The sequence below is a fragment of the Oryzias latipes genome, chromosome 5, assembly GCF_053564925.1.
Source record: "Oryzias latipes strain Hd-rR chromosome 5, Olatipes_Hd-rR_3.1".
Lineage (NCBI taxonomy): Eukaryota > Metazoa > Chordata > Actinopteri > Beloniformes > Adrianichthyidae > Oryzias > Oryzias latipes.
This window is the reverse complement of record NC_136241.1, coordinates 18,912,029-18,924,278: the sequence shown is the minus strand read 5'-3', so window position 1 is coordinate 18,924,278 and position 12,250 is coordinate 18,912,029. Positions and strand designations below refer to the sequence as shown.

Genomic DNA, 12,250 nt, shown 5'->3' with positions numbered 1-12,250 from the left:
CAAGAAAGCCTCCACCAAGAAGCACGAGCAACACACAGCAGCTGTCAAAAACAGAACATACCATCCGAGTGTAATCTTTGTACGGGGGGGCCGCGTGAACATAGTCCTGCAAAACAGAATGTGACAAATGTGCGTTCAGTCGGAGTGGCGGACGCACAACGCGGACGCTGCAGGACCGGGCCGCTCTGATCACGTATTCCGCTCTCACACAACAAACTTAGCAACCAGCGAGATGCGCTCATCAGCGTGTTAGCAACCCAGCTCACACGGTTTATCAAAGCCCCCTCGCCCCATCCCCTGTCAGGAAAAAAGGGGGGGGGGGCAGAGAGAGGGCTCCTGTGAAGCTACAGGGATCCTCCACCCCCGCACAGAACAGCCTTCCATGTATACAAACAGCCCAACAGCATCAGCACAAGTTTCACCACTGGGGGGGTGGAGGTAAGGCAGAGAAGGTGAGCAAAAATCTCTCCCTAGAAGCAGCTGTTAATGGAGGACAGAGGAGTTGTGGATGGAGGGAATGGAAGAGAGATAAGACGAAAACTACTGCTTACCAGTTTGGGGCTCTTCTTTGCAGGTGCCACTCCTGTGAAGTCAGAGAGGAGAGGGGAAAACAGACAAAAGAGAAGGTTACCAGAGCAGTTTGTAGTCCATGTTCAGATGAAAAAACAGCAAAAGCTTTCAAATGTCAGCGCAGACTCCCAAACAAAACGATGCCCATCGAGCCTTCAACTCCCTCCTCTCTTCTCTGGCTGCATAGTTCCTTTGCTCGCACATCCGCGGCTGGCGTTTGAAGAAGAGGAGAGGGGGGAGAAGGGGGTGGGGGTGGCCAGCGCATCTATCTGCATCACTGCCGTGGCCAACGCTTGGCTTGACTGGTGCAACGAAAGAGCGGCGCCAGCCCCAAGGGCTAACCCGCCGCTCACTAGACCTTGGCTACCCAGCAGCGGCAGCGCACGCATCACAGCCATGAAAGAGTGAGTAGAGAGGCGGGGAGTGGCGGGGGAGGAGGAGGGAGGCTGGTTCCTGGAGCGCAATTAAGCCAGAGAATAAAGAGAGGAGGAAACCGAGTTTGGCTCTGGAGTTCCTGGCCGTAGCATTACCCATGGAGAAGGAGTCCATGAAACTGAACATTAAATTATAGGCAACGGTCAGTTCTCCTCTTACTGAGACCATCTTCATGTGTCCGCTGAGCGCCACGCTCCACTTTCGAAGGCTCCAGCATCTATAGGCAGTCAGTGCGTCCTCCAGGTCTCTCCCTTTCCTGTTGCCTTTTCTTCCCCCCCCCCCCCCCCCCCCCCCCTTCTCTCCCTCTCTCCCTCTCGCTCGCCTCGCTGCACACTGTCCTCCCTCCCGCTCCTTCCTTCAACATCATCACCCTCCCTTCCTCTCCATCTGAGTCTGCCTCCCATCCTCACACGCTGGTAAACATCTATTCAGCTGCACACGCAGGCAAACATGAGGTGGTTGCATGATGTCATGCGTTCGAGGAGTGACAGATGCCTTTCTGAGGCCGATCGCAAAGTTTTGACAGCAGAAACGTGATAATCACAGAGGAACGCACACAGTTCTGACTGACGGTTCACTGAAATGAGAGTGGATCAGAACAATCAGAATGACTTCTATCTCTTTTTTACTAGGGGTGATCTGATTCATCTAAATCATATTCTTATCTGATACGAATCATAGTGGATATTGGTTCATTTTGAATGATCCACCAGTGTGACTCAGAGATAAATATCTGGATTCTGAACAGTGCATATGAAATTTTCCAGATTCCTTGTATTTCTTGCAAGATAATCAAATGTAAATTAATTATGTGTACAAACAAACAACAAAACAAAACAAAAGTAAACAAGAATTAATGTGAAATCCATTCACATTTTATTTTCATAAAGTTCAGTCCACTGTTGTTTTTCAACATCAGAATAATCCAAATAGAACATTACTAGAACCTTCTACCACACTGTACGGTGTTTCCACGCAATGGACTGTAGTGATGGTTTGATCGTTGTTTTGCTGTCATCATGTTTGTCGTCTCTGTGATGCACTTGGTCATTTTTCATTTACAATAAAATAAACCAACAAGGTTTCAATCCAAATGGTATTTTCCAGATTGATTATAATCGATTTATTTCATTTTGAAGAAATTTTATAAGGTTGTAGGTCGATTCGATTAACAACTTGTCTTAAACAGATTAATCTGGCTGGATCATAGCACTATAGATTGATTTATTGATTAATCGTTACACCCCTATTTTTAACCTACTCTGTCAGCTGTTTTGCATAATGGAAATTTTAAACAAGAAAAAAAAAAAAAAAACTTATTTTTTCCATTGATCATTTTAAAAGACTGTTATTTTTCACAAATACCTCTGAGACACGTACAAAACATGTGAAACAAGAAATTGGGCCACTTCTGTGTGTCAATTCTTCAGGGAGGCTGAGAGGATGAGATCTTTTACACAGCCGCACGCACTCTTGTCTCTATCCCTCAGACGTCTCTGTTCATTCTGTTCTGACAGCTCCAACTGTGTTACGTCTACTGCTTTTCTTCACTTCTTGCTACTCCGCTTCGCACCCTGCCTGCCTGCCCGCCCACCATCACCACACACACTTTTTACACTTCCAATCAATACAACTCATTTACCTGGGAGCACCGGCAATCCCTTAAATTACGTGCACAATCAAACCAGCAGCCCAAACAGATTCTCTCTGGACTTTAGATGCTGTCAGTCAAGGATCAGATCTATCTGTTACGCGGCATTTGCTGCCGACAGGAAAACTGGACATAAACTGACCATGTTTCAGGCACTTCCAGCTTCTGTGATGTTAAAAGAAATAAACACCTGCTGTGAAACATCATCAGGACATCACTCAGAAGTTAATCAGTCGAGTCATCCTAAAGGTCAAACAATTAACCCGTTACTTAAAATCGAAAGTCTTCTATATTTAAAAAACCTGGGTGAGGAAAAGTCAACATTAGCTTTATAGACAGAAGTGGCTCCGGAGGATCTTGCGTCTGTGGTTGGAACTTCAGAGCTTTAGAAGTTCTCAGATGAAAAGCCGGCGTGGGTGTTTGTGCCAGCCTCCAGGTCTAATTACAATCAGGAAGGAGAAAGCGTGGTTCTGGAAAGGTGAGTGACCATTTTTTTGTTAACACAGCCATGGGACCTCCAGTTCATTTAACATGAGCTCATCTGGTTTCTAAAAAAAAGTGTGAGAAACGATTCACAAAGGAGTACATTTGAGAGATTGATCAATGGAATACATTTTTAAAGGCCGAAGTGTTGAATTATTTGTCTAAGAAGAACAAATAGTATTGAATCATGCTGTTGGTAGAGGGAGCTCAATCTAATTTCCATTGAAAAGATTAGACATACTGAGAAGCAACCACAATTTCCAAATCCTTGACGTTTACAGAGCAGTTTGCTGTGATGGTCCACGTTCTGGTTGCTTCTGTTCTGCTGAACTTGCTGGTCTGACGACAGACTTTACAGTTCTCCATCACGTTCAGGAACCAAACAGGCAGCCCAGCAGAGACTAAACGAAGGACATTACTAAACAGATTTCGCCGTCTCTACACTCCCAGCGTGAGCTCGCCGGTGGATTTTGCCAAAGAAAGATGGCCTCCGACGGGTGGGTCCATCTGTCACCGTGGCGACAGTACCTGGCGACCATGGCGACCATGGCGACTGACAGACGGTCTCCAGGCAACTTGTCGTGATGAGCTGCTCTCTGCTGTACACTGAATGAGACAAAAGCACGTATCAGCTGTGCTCATCAGATGCCTGAATGCAACAGACCTTCAGTGATGGCTTTATCCAGAGCGTCCATATGCGTGTCTTTAAATTAAAGATAAAATGAAAAACAGAGTTCTGATTCTCCAGACAGAATTGAGGTAATGTGTTTTTGCATTTTTACCATTTGTCTTTTAGTGAAAAGAAAAAAACCTGGTGAAATGGCTCCCCTTCCACAGAGGATGCCCCGGCAGACACCGTCTGCCGAGCATTGTCATGGAAACAAAAGATGGTGCAGCGGTTGAGATTTACTACTCGACTAACGTCTACAGAGGTCTAAAGAAACAGGAGACTGGGGAGGTCGAGGTAAAAGCAGCTCGTCTCCTCTGCAAGCAACAGGCAGTGATTCACTGACTCTATAATGGAGCGTGCCACAGATGAGCGATGGTGAACCGTTTGCACCTGGTTGGCAGTCTGTTCCCCTGACCGTTGCTTTTCCAGACTATAATGCTGTTTGTTATGGGACTGTTGTACTGTTCGGTCAGCACAATTTTTAAAGCCAAGAGGGGGAGGGAAAAAAAAGGTACGAGGCTTCCTGGTCATACCGGGAATCAATTTCCTGCTATGGTCTGTGTAAGGAGCCATGAGCAGCAATTATCTCTGTCTAATGGGCGACTCCAAGACGGTCAGCATCAAAAGAGCCTTCAGAGCGTGCATGCCTAATTGCAGTTTTGTTTATGTAGATTATACGACTTTGCTTAAATGCGTTTGTGTCCTCAAAGTATTCAGACTGTAAAGATCTTTTGAACAGGAGAGACCTTTGATACGTTCCCATCCGCCTCAGCAACAAGCGTTCAAGCGACCACGTCCAATGAGAAGTCTATGTGAGCGGGTGTATCTGCGCGTTTGCGTCGCTGCACAAGTTTTCATTCCATTTTTGGGCTCTACATAAAAACATGCGACAACTGAACGCTTGTTGAAAGTTAAACCAGTTGCACTTTGACCAATCAGGAGCTCAGATTTGGAAGTGATGTATGGATGGCGTCTTTTATGAATTAATGGAAGTGCCAATGATTTAAAAATTGATTATAAAAAATAAATCAATAATTGCGGTTTGTGCCTGGCCAGGATTCTATGACGTCTATCTAGTCTTTTATCATTTGGAACAGAGCTGTGAAAGAAAAAGCCTGAAGCGACATTCACAATATTTGCACCGCTTTGCCATTTCGCACCAAGACTCTTCCAAATGTGAGTACATAAGCTAGTATCAGGAAGCATCAGTCCAGTGTGAACACCTTATGCCAGAAGTGCATCCAAGAACCTGCGCTCAGTGCGCTCTTGATCGCCGGTGTATGTTGCATTATGAACTTGCTCACTATACCACTAATAAGCGATCAAACTCTGCATTGAAGAATACGGTAAAATACACATATTTCTTTAACAACAGGTGAACGCATACCTTGAATTTAAGTGTTTAGCTTCTGATTTATGAAATGAAATCTAAGAAAGTGTGAGAAGAAGCTGAAAAAATGTGTTTATCTTTATAAACTTTGGTTAGCTTGTCCAGTGGTGTTGGGGAAAACAGAAAGAAAAGGGTCCAGCTTTCATTCCAAGAAATAAGGAGTGAAGCCGTATCGCCCAGCAGGCGCTAACATGTCGCTGTTGATTGATGAGTCAAGCAGTGGGAGAAGAGAGGGGGGAAACCAAAACAAGAGCAAAGCACCATGGGCCTCATCATCGCTTTCATCATCACTTTGATCCTCTGACATCCCTTCATCAACCTTTCTGCCCCTTTTGCTTCCTCTACCGGACTTATTTTCACATGCAACGTTCTGCGCTTGCATGCATAAATGAGGCCGCATTGATCGCAGCAACAAACTGGCTTCGAAATTCTAACCCAAACTCATTTTCACTGCAGGTATTCCAACCCCAACAGAGTATCTCATTATCTATCTATCTATCTATCTATCTATCTATCTATCTATCTATCTATCTATCTATCTATCTATCTATCTATCTATCTATCTATCTATCTATCTATCTATCTATCTATCTATCTATCTATCTATCTATCTATCTATCTATCTATCTATCTATCTATCTATCTATCTATCTATCTATCCATCTATCCATCTATCCATCCATCTATCAACAGGCTAAGTTTCAGTATGCAAGTACAAACATATACTCTTAAAGTAATAAAACAGTAATTCAATAATCCAAAAATTATATTTTTGAAACATTGTAGGCACTTCAAAATTAAGGGTCCTTTAACTTAAAATTTTTAATAAAGTACTAATTCATAGATTTTCTACAGCAGGCAGGTAAAATTGATCCATTACTCTATTAATTTCACTGATTAAAAAAAAAAAAAGTGGCACATGACGTGACATATGGCTGATTCACATGGAGAAAACAGCCAGCAGAGCTATCCTCAGAATCCATGAGAGGACATACTCAAAGCTCTTTGGAATTCAAACGATTTGCTCAGCAACAAATTGCTTTTTTGGACCTTGTTCAGGCTATAGAAAACACAGTGCAACACAAAATAAGACAGTGCTGTATGTCAGTGTGAATATAGTCAAAATGAAGGTTCAATGAACTAAAAGGGACTAATTTCAACAGATGCTTGCTGGGTAAGAATGGAAACACTTGTTCAGATGTGGGAGGAGGCTTTGTACATATGCTGGCGAGAAAGCAATGCGGACATACATTGCAGCTTCCTTAATAATTTTTTTTTTTGCTGGTCCTTAAGGACCTTCATTTTCTTCTTTGTGCGGGCGAGCAGATGTAAGTAGGGCATTAAAGCAGAAAACAGGGATGGACAGCTGGTTCTCCAGTAGGTCAGAGTGAACTATGCTTATTCTGTCCAATATAAAAAAATACGAAAGTACATTTTTACACGTTTATGTGCAGACACAAGCAACAAATGCTCAGTCAGTAGAATATTTTCATAGGTCCAACGCAGAGCGGTAGAACCAGAGGCGACATGTCGGCCTTTGTAAGCAAAGCCGGCATCAGGACCCAATTAAAGGACCAATGAGCTTTCTTGCTGTGAGTGAAGCAATCCACAGAAACGAGCAGCTGAGAGAGCAAGAGAGCAATTAAGGCTCCGAAACTACAACCTTTCATTGATGTTCTTGATATAGAGAATATTTTTTATCAAGAAAAATGATTTTTCACCATTAGAAAATGGTGTTTTTATTTTCCCCGAATAGATTTAAACTACTGACAAATGAGGAAAGGGAATGGATGTTTGATCATATTTGGGTCTATACGTGCTGCTTTTGCTCTATAAGGAGCACAGTAAAGAGCAGACGCTATAATAGAAGAAAGCAATATTATTGGATAGGTAGATTTGTAAATAAATGTTAAAACAGAGATTAACTGTACTGATTTTTTCTTTTTGTTTTTTTAAAGATTTAAATATTTTTTTTTAAGAATCTAAGATGGTAAAAGAAACAAAAAAAGAGTCTATTGTCATTCGTCAGACCAATTTCTCCTGACAGTTTGAAGTGCTTCCCCAACAAGAGGAAACATACCCCAAATGTGGACGGATACAAGGAAAAAAAAGACCTATATTGCCAAGTATATTAACAAAGCCCAGAGAAATTTAGGTAAAGTCTGACGGAGAAAATGGCCTAATAATTTACATCACAAATGGTGTTGCAGGTCTGGGGGGAGCTGGATGAAAAATACAGAAATTCAATCATTTTACTTTTCTCCTCTATTCACAGCTGCTTTGTTCCTCTTTCAAGTTTCTGTAAAAACCTTGATTGTCAATCAAAAGGCCCGACAAAAACTTAGTGCCCCCCTTATAAAAAAACACAAACTCATTTGCTGCTGCACAGTTTCCAAAGAACCCACCACCTTGTGTCAAAGAAAAACCTAGACAAAAGACAGATGCAACAGAGAAAGGAATTTGGTACACTTCCAAGTCTTCAAAAATAAACTTCTACAAAATGCAGAGATATAGTCAATATAAAAAAATGCTTCTACAATAGAGACACTGAAAGAGAACATTTATCGGTAAATTCCCATCTTCCGGTTTGCCTTTCATTCAACTATCTTTAAAGCCATTAGTTGCAAGTCCATCATCATCATCATCGTGTCTACCCTCTCAGACATGGCCTTACATGCAATTTCAGCATTCTCTTTAGTGTCTTTCCATACTAAAGCTATATCTCTCTTGCATTAGATGCAATTTTGTTTGGATTCTGATTCCACACTTTCCTTTTTCTGAATAAACGTGTCAATAAATGTGACATGTAAAAGACACAAACTGTACTATAAAATCCTTGTTTTCTGGTTTATAGCTTTAAGCAAATTTAAGGTAAAGGTTTGTTTAGTTTTTCAGATCTTTAACAGATCAGAGGTTGTTACACGACTCCACATTTCTTTCTGTTCTCTGACAATGCTAGCAAATGACAAAGTGTGCAGTGCATTTGTTTTCACTCACCTCTCTGCACCAGCATGGTGACTTCACTGCCTTTCGGACACTTGCTGAGCAGGTCCACCACCTGGTTATGGGACATGCTCTGCACGTTCCTCTTGTTCACCTCCACTATGATGTCCCCCTCCCTGAGGCCACGGCAGCGGGGATAGTCCACGATCTGCTTTACCCTCTGCCCTCCGCCACCAGGGCTGTCCGCGATTGTGAAGCCAAAGCCCTTGTCTCCTTTCTCCATGTGCACAGTAATCAGCTCAGGTTGTGTTGCAATAGAAGAGGCCAGGTTCACGACATCGCTAGAATAGCCAAGTTGAGAGGATGTATCAGAGGCCACTTCTGTGGAGGGGCTGATTGGTCGAGGAAGGCCGTTGAGAGGTGCCCCACTATTGGTTGGGCCATTGTAAGTGCTTTGACTGCTGTAAGAGGCTGAAGAATCATAGCTGTTGGTGACCTCCTGGCCGTTAACAATGATGGGTTCCTTGTTGTCGAGGATAGCCACTGAGGTAACCAAGCTGGTGTTTGGGTCGTCGGGGTCAAAGGGCAGCGGGTAGCCACGACACAGCTCCAAATTCACCATGGAGCCAATTGGGATGGACTGAAAGATCTTCACCACCTGGGCATGTGTGTAGCCCAGCACGCAGATGTCATTGACACTCACAATCACATCACCTAAAGAGTACAGAGAAAAATGAGAATGTTATAATGCAAGAAAGCTCTCACATTTCACAGTAACAACATGAGCAGTCGGTGCTGTAACTCAACTCAACTCAACTCAACTTTATTTATAAAGCACTTTAAACAGAACAAGGTTCACCAAAGTGCTGAACAATACAAAAATTAATAAAAGCACATAAAAATATAAAGCATAAAACACATAAAATAGGTCCGGATCCCAACTCAGTTAAAAGCCAAAGTGAAAAAATATGTTTTAAGAGCAGATTTAAAAATACTGAGTGAGTTTATCTGTCTGAGGTACAGGGGCAATTCGTTCCAGATTTTTGGTCCGAAGACTGAGAAGGCTCGGTCACCTCTCAGTTTTCTCCTGGTCTTCGAGACGACCAGCTGTGTCTGATTTGTTGACCTAAGGGAGCGGGGGGGATTGTACACCTGAATCAGGTCAGACAAATATTTTGGGGCGAGTCCATGGAGACATTTAAAAACAAATAGGAGAAATAAATAAATAAATAAATTCAGGCGACCTACCTGTCTCCATCTTCCCATCAAGGGCAGCAGGTCCGTCAACGACTAGGCTCTTTATCTGCAGGAACTCGTCCGGCTCATCTCCTCCAACAACCGTGAAACCGAAACCCCGGCGACTCTTCTTCAGTTTGGTATTGATAAAGGTCCCCTTGAGTTCAGACCGGTTTCTCGTAAAGAAAGGCTTCCCTCCTAAACAGAAGTGAATAGGGATAGTTAAGCTTTGGTTTCAAATATGTGGAAGCACAAACTCACCAAAAGCTTGTATTCAGTGTCTACTTGTGCCATCTTAAGACTTTAGATAGTATTTAGACTTTGGTAACTATTTATAGCAGGTTTGGGGTAAATGGAACTTCAGAGGAAACACTGACCCAAGATGACAACAAAACAGCTAATAGCCAATCATGTTTGGCCAATACCTCTTAAGTCGTCATGCATGATTATTTTATTGAGTAAAAACTAGAAAAATAAAGTTACAAATAATTAAAAACTAGAATTCCTAGTGCAATAAACAAATCTCTATTTAAGTGTTTTCTTATTTGGTAAAAATGTAAAATTCTGCTTTCAGTAGCTTTGACACTTGTGAAAAAACAATCCTCAGCGCTGTAATCAATTTCTTTTCACCTAATTTATATTTCATAATCCGGGTATAAATACATGGTTGTGTCGGGAAGGGTATCCAGTGTAAAAATCTTTGCCAAAGCATCTGTGCAAACCAGTGCAAGCTGATTCGCTGTGACGAACCATGACATGTTACACTGAAACATGAACAACAATCCAGTTTATTCGCTGCTATTTAGATTAGGCTAGAACATATGTGTCAGATGATGTGTCAATGATTAGAGAGAAATTGTTCATCTTCAACAAAGCTGAGAAAAAGTAAAAACAAGGAACGGCGCTCATATGAAAACACAAACTGGCACGGCTGTCATTTTCAAAGTAAAACACAAGACAAATACAATTTAGGATTGTTTCCAGCACTTCACTTCATCTGCTTTTGACAAATAAATGTTGGCAAAGGTGGGCGATCGAAACTAGAAGATGAGGAAGAGCCCCATAATGCATTGGGGCATGGCTGGAGTTGATGTTTTCATGAAAAAAGCATTACCCTTGGAGTCAGTTTGTGTCCTTGTTTGTGGTGTTTTTGTGGCCCGTTTGCTTCTGATTGCCATTTAAAGCACTGATGAAAGTGCTGTGAGTTGATATCACTGATTTATCCTCCAGGGATGTAGCAACTGACCAGGACACAAGAAATACACTTTTTTTATACCTGAAGGAGCTTTATGTGGACAGAGAAAGTCAAGAATAGCAAGAAATAGAGACCGACGATCCAGACAAGCAACAAAAAGTGACAGGAGATGAGACAAAAAAACAGAAAATAAGAGCGAAAGAGCCTCAAAACAAAGAGATCAATAAAGAAAAAAAAAAGTCAGCCCACAATGGAGCAATGGGGGGAGACGGAGAGGCAGTTAATTCTCTGACACTGCTGGGATAATTAGACAAGTTGCTGGTGGGAGGCTGCTACAATAGGAGCTGGCAGCTAAAAGAAGAAAACTTGGAGCATCAGGAAAGATGCTCAAGGCCAAATGATGAGCAAAGACAGGTTTGAAAATAAAATATCACAGCAGAAATTCCATGAAGTCAACCTAACAAATAAACAACGGAGAAGTAAATAAATGAGCCACATTTGACATTCTTATTACCAACACCGTCCTGAGGATAGACTGGATCAAAAAAACCATCAGCTCACAGCAATTTTATTAAAGAATTTCTTTGGTAACTTCAAAGTGTCACAATAATAACCTGTCTCTTATTAGGAAGAGTAAAAGATGGCCTTGGGCAGAAGAACAGCAGAAATGAGAGAGAACTGAAGTCTGCTGAACTCATAACGAGTCGCTCTGGGTGAAACAGCCTGCAAGTACGTTACTCAAGTAATGGGCGTGAGGTTTTTTGTCCTTGAGGTTCAGGGTTTAACTCGGCTTTTGAGAACTTACGCTTTTGTCCCATGGCATTGGGGACTGTGGGGCCCGTCTGAGGGTCCCTGTAGGTCTCGTGGTTGGAGGCATAGTTGGTCAATGGAGCGCCCGCCAGAGCAGAGTCCTCGATCCACTCTGCAACGGTAACAGGCACATATTCTCTAGATGGAGTCTTCACAGGAGAACAGCAAGCCTGTTCTGCATTTTACAGAGGAATCCTAAAATTCCTTGTTAAATACTTTAACGTGAATTCATTTAATCAACAAATAACTTCTCTCAAAAGAAAAACACTATATTAAAGCACAAAATTATCACATATTTAAAGCCTAGTTTTATAAAACAACCTCAAATGTCTGACATAACCAAGATATATAGAGAGAGAGAGAGAGAGAGAGAGAGAGAGAGAGAGAGAGAGAGAGAGAGAGAGAGAGAGAGAGAGAGAGAGAGAGAGAGAGAGATATCTATAGATATATCTATCTATCTATCTATCTATCTATCTATCTATCTATCTATCTATCTATCTATCTATCTATCTATATATATATATATATATATATATATATATATATATATATCACTATTTAAAGCACCTTATTTAGGTTTGAATATTTAAAGGTGTGACATAAATGCGGATTAAGAAGAAAAAAATCTGTGATGTAAAATAGTTGATTTTAGTGTTTTTCACAGGAGGAGCAGAAGGCAGTATTCCCTCATGAACTGACCTGCATTTACAATTAATTTCTTTTTGGGGCCTCAAGTTTGTGTAGAAACTTTGTATCAGAAATGCATGAGCAGCCTTAGGTTTTAAGATTTCACAGACGCGCCAACATTTTTAGTGTTTTTACAGTCGTGACACAGACATGGAAAGAGGCTTCATTTTTTTTTTGCGT

General features: G+C 41.8%; 1 protein-coding gene across 50 annotated transcripts in view; it reads right to left on the bottom strand.

The window, feature by feature from the left end:
• Nucleotides 1-12,250, bottom strand: part of magi1b (membrane associated guanylate kinase, WW and PDZ domain containing 1b) — a 118,909-nt gene that overhangs the window by 20,146 nt on the left and 86,513 nt on the right. For 28 of the 50 annotated variants that reach the window (XM_078947347.1, XM_078947364.1, XM_011475076.4 and 25 more), the window contains 4 exons: nt 11,379-11,495; nt 9,391-9,576; nt 8,197-8,856; nt 552-583 (listed from right to left, as the gene is read on the bottom strand). In XM_078947347.1, the coding sequence (XP_078803473.1) occupies nt 552-583; nt 8,197-8,856; nt 9,391-9,576; nt 11,379-11,495 (995 nt within the window). Of the gene's footprint in view, nt 1-61; nt 107-551; nt 584-8,196; nt 8,857-9,390; nt 9,577-11,378; nt 11,496-12,250 lie in introns of all 50 variants that reach the window. The other 22 variants (XM_011475077.4, XM_011475070.4, XM_078947362.1 and 19 more) reach the window with 1 other exon arrangement.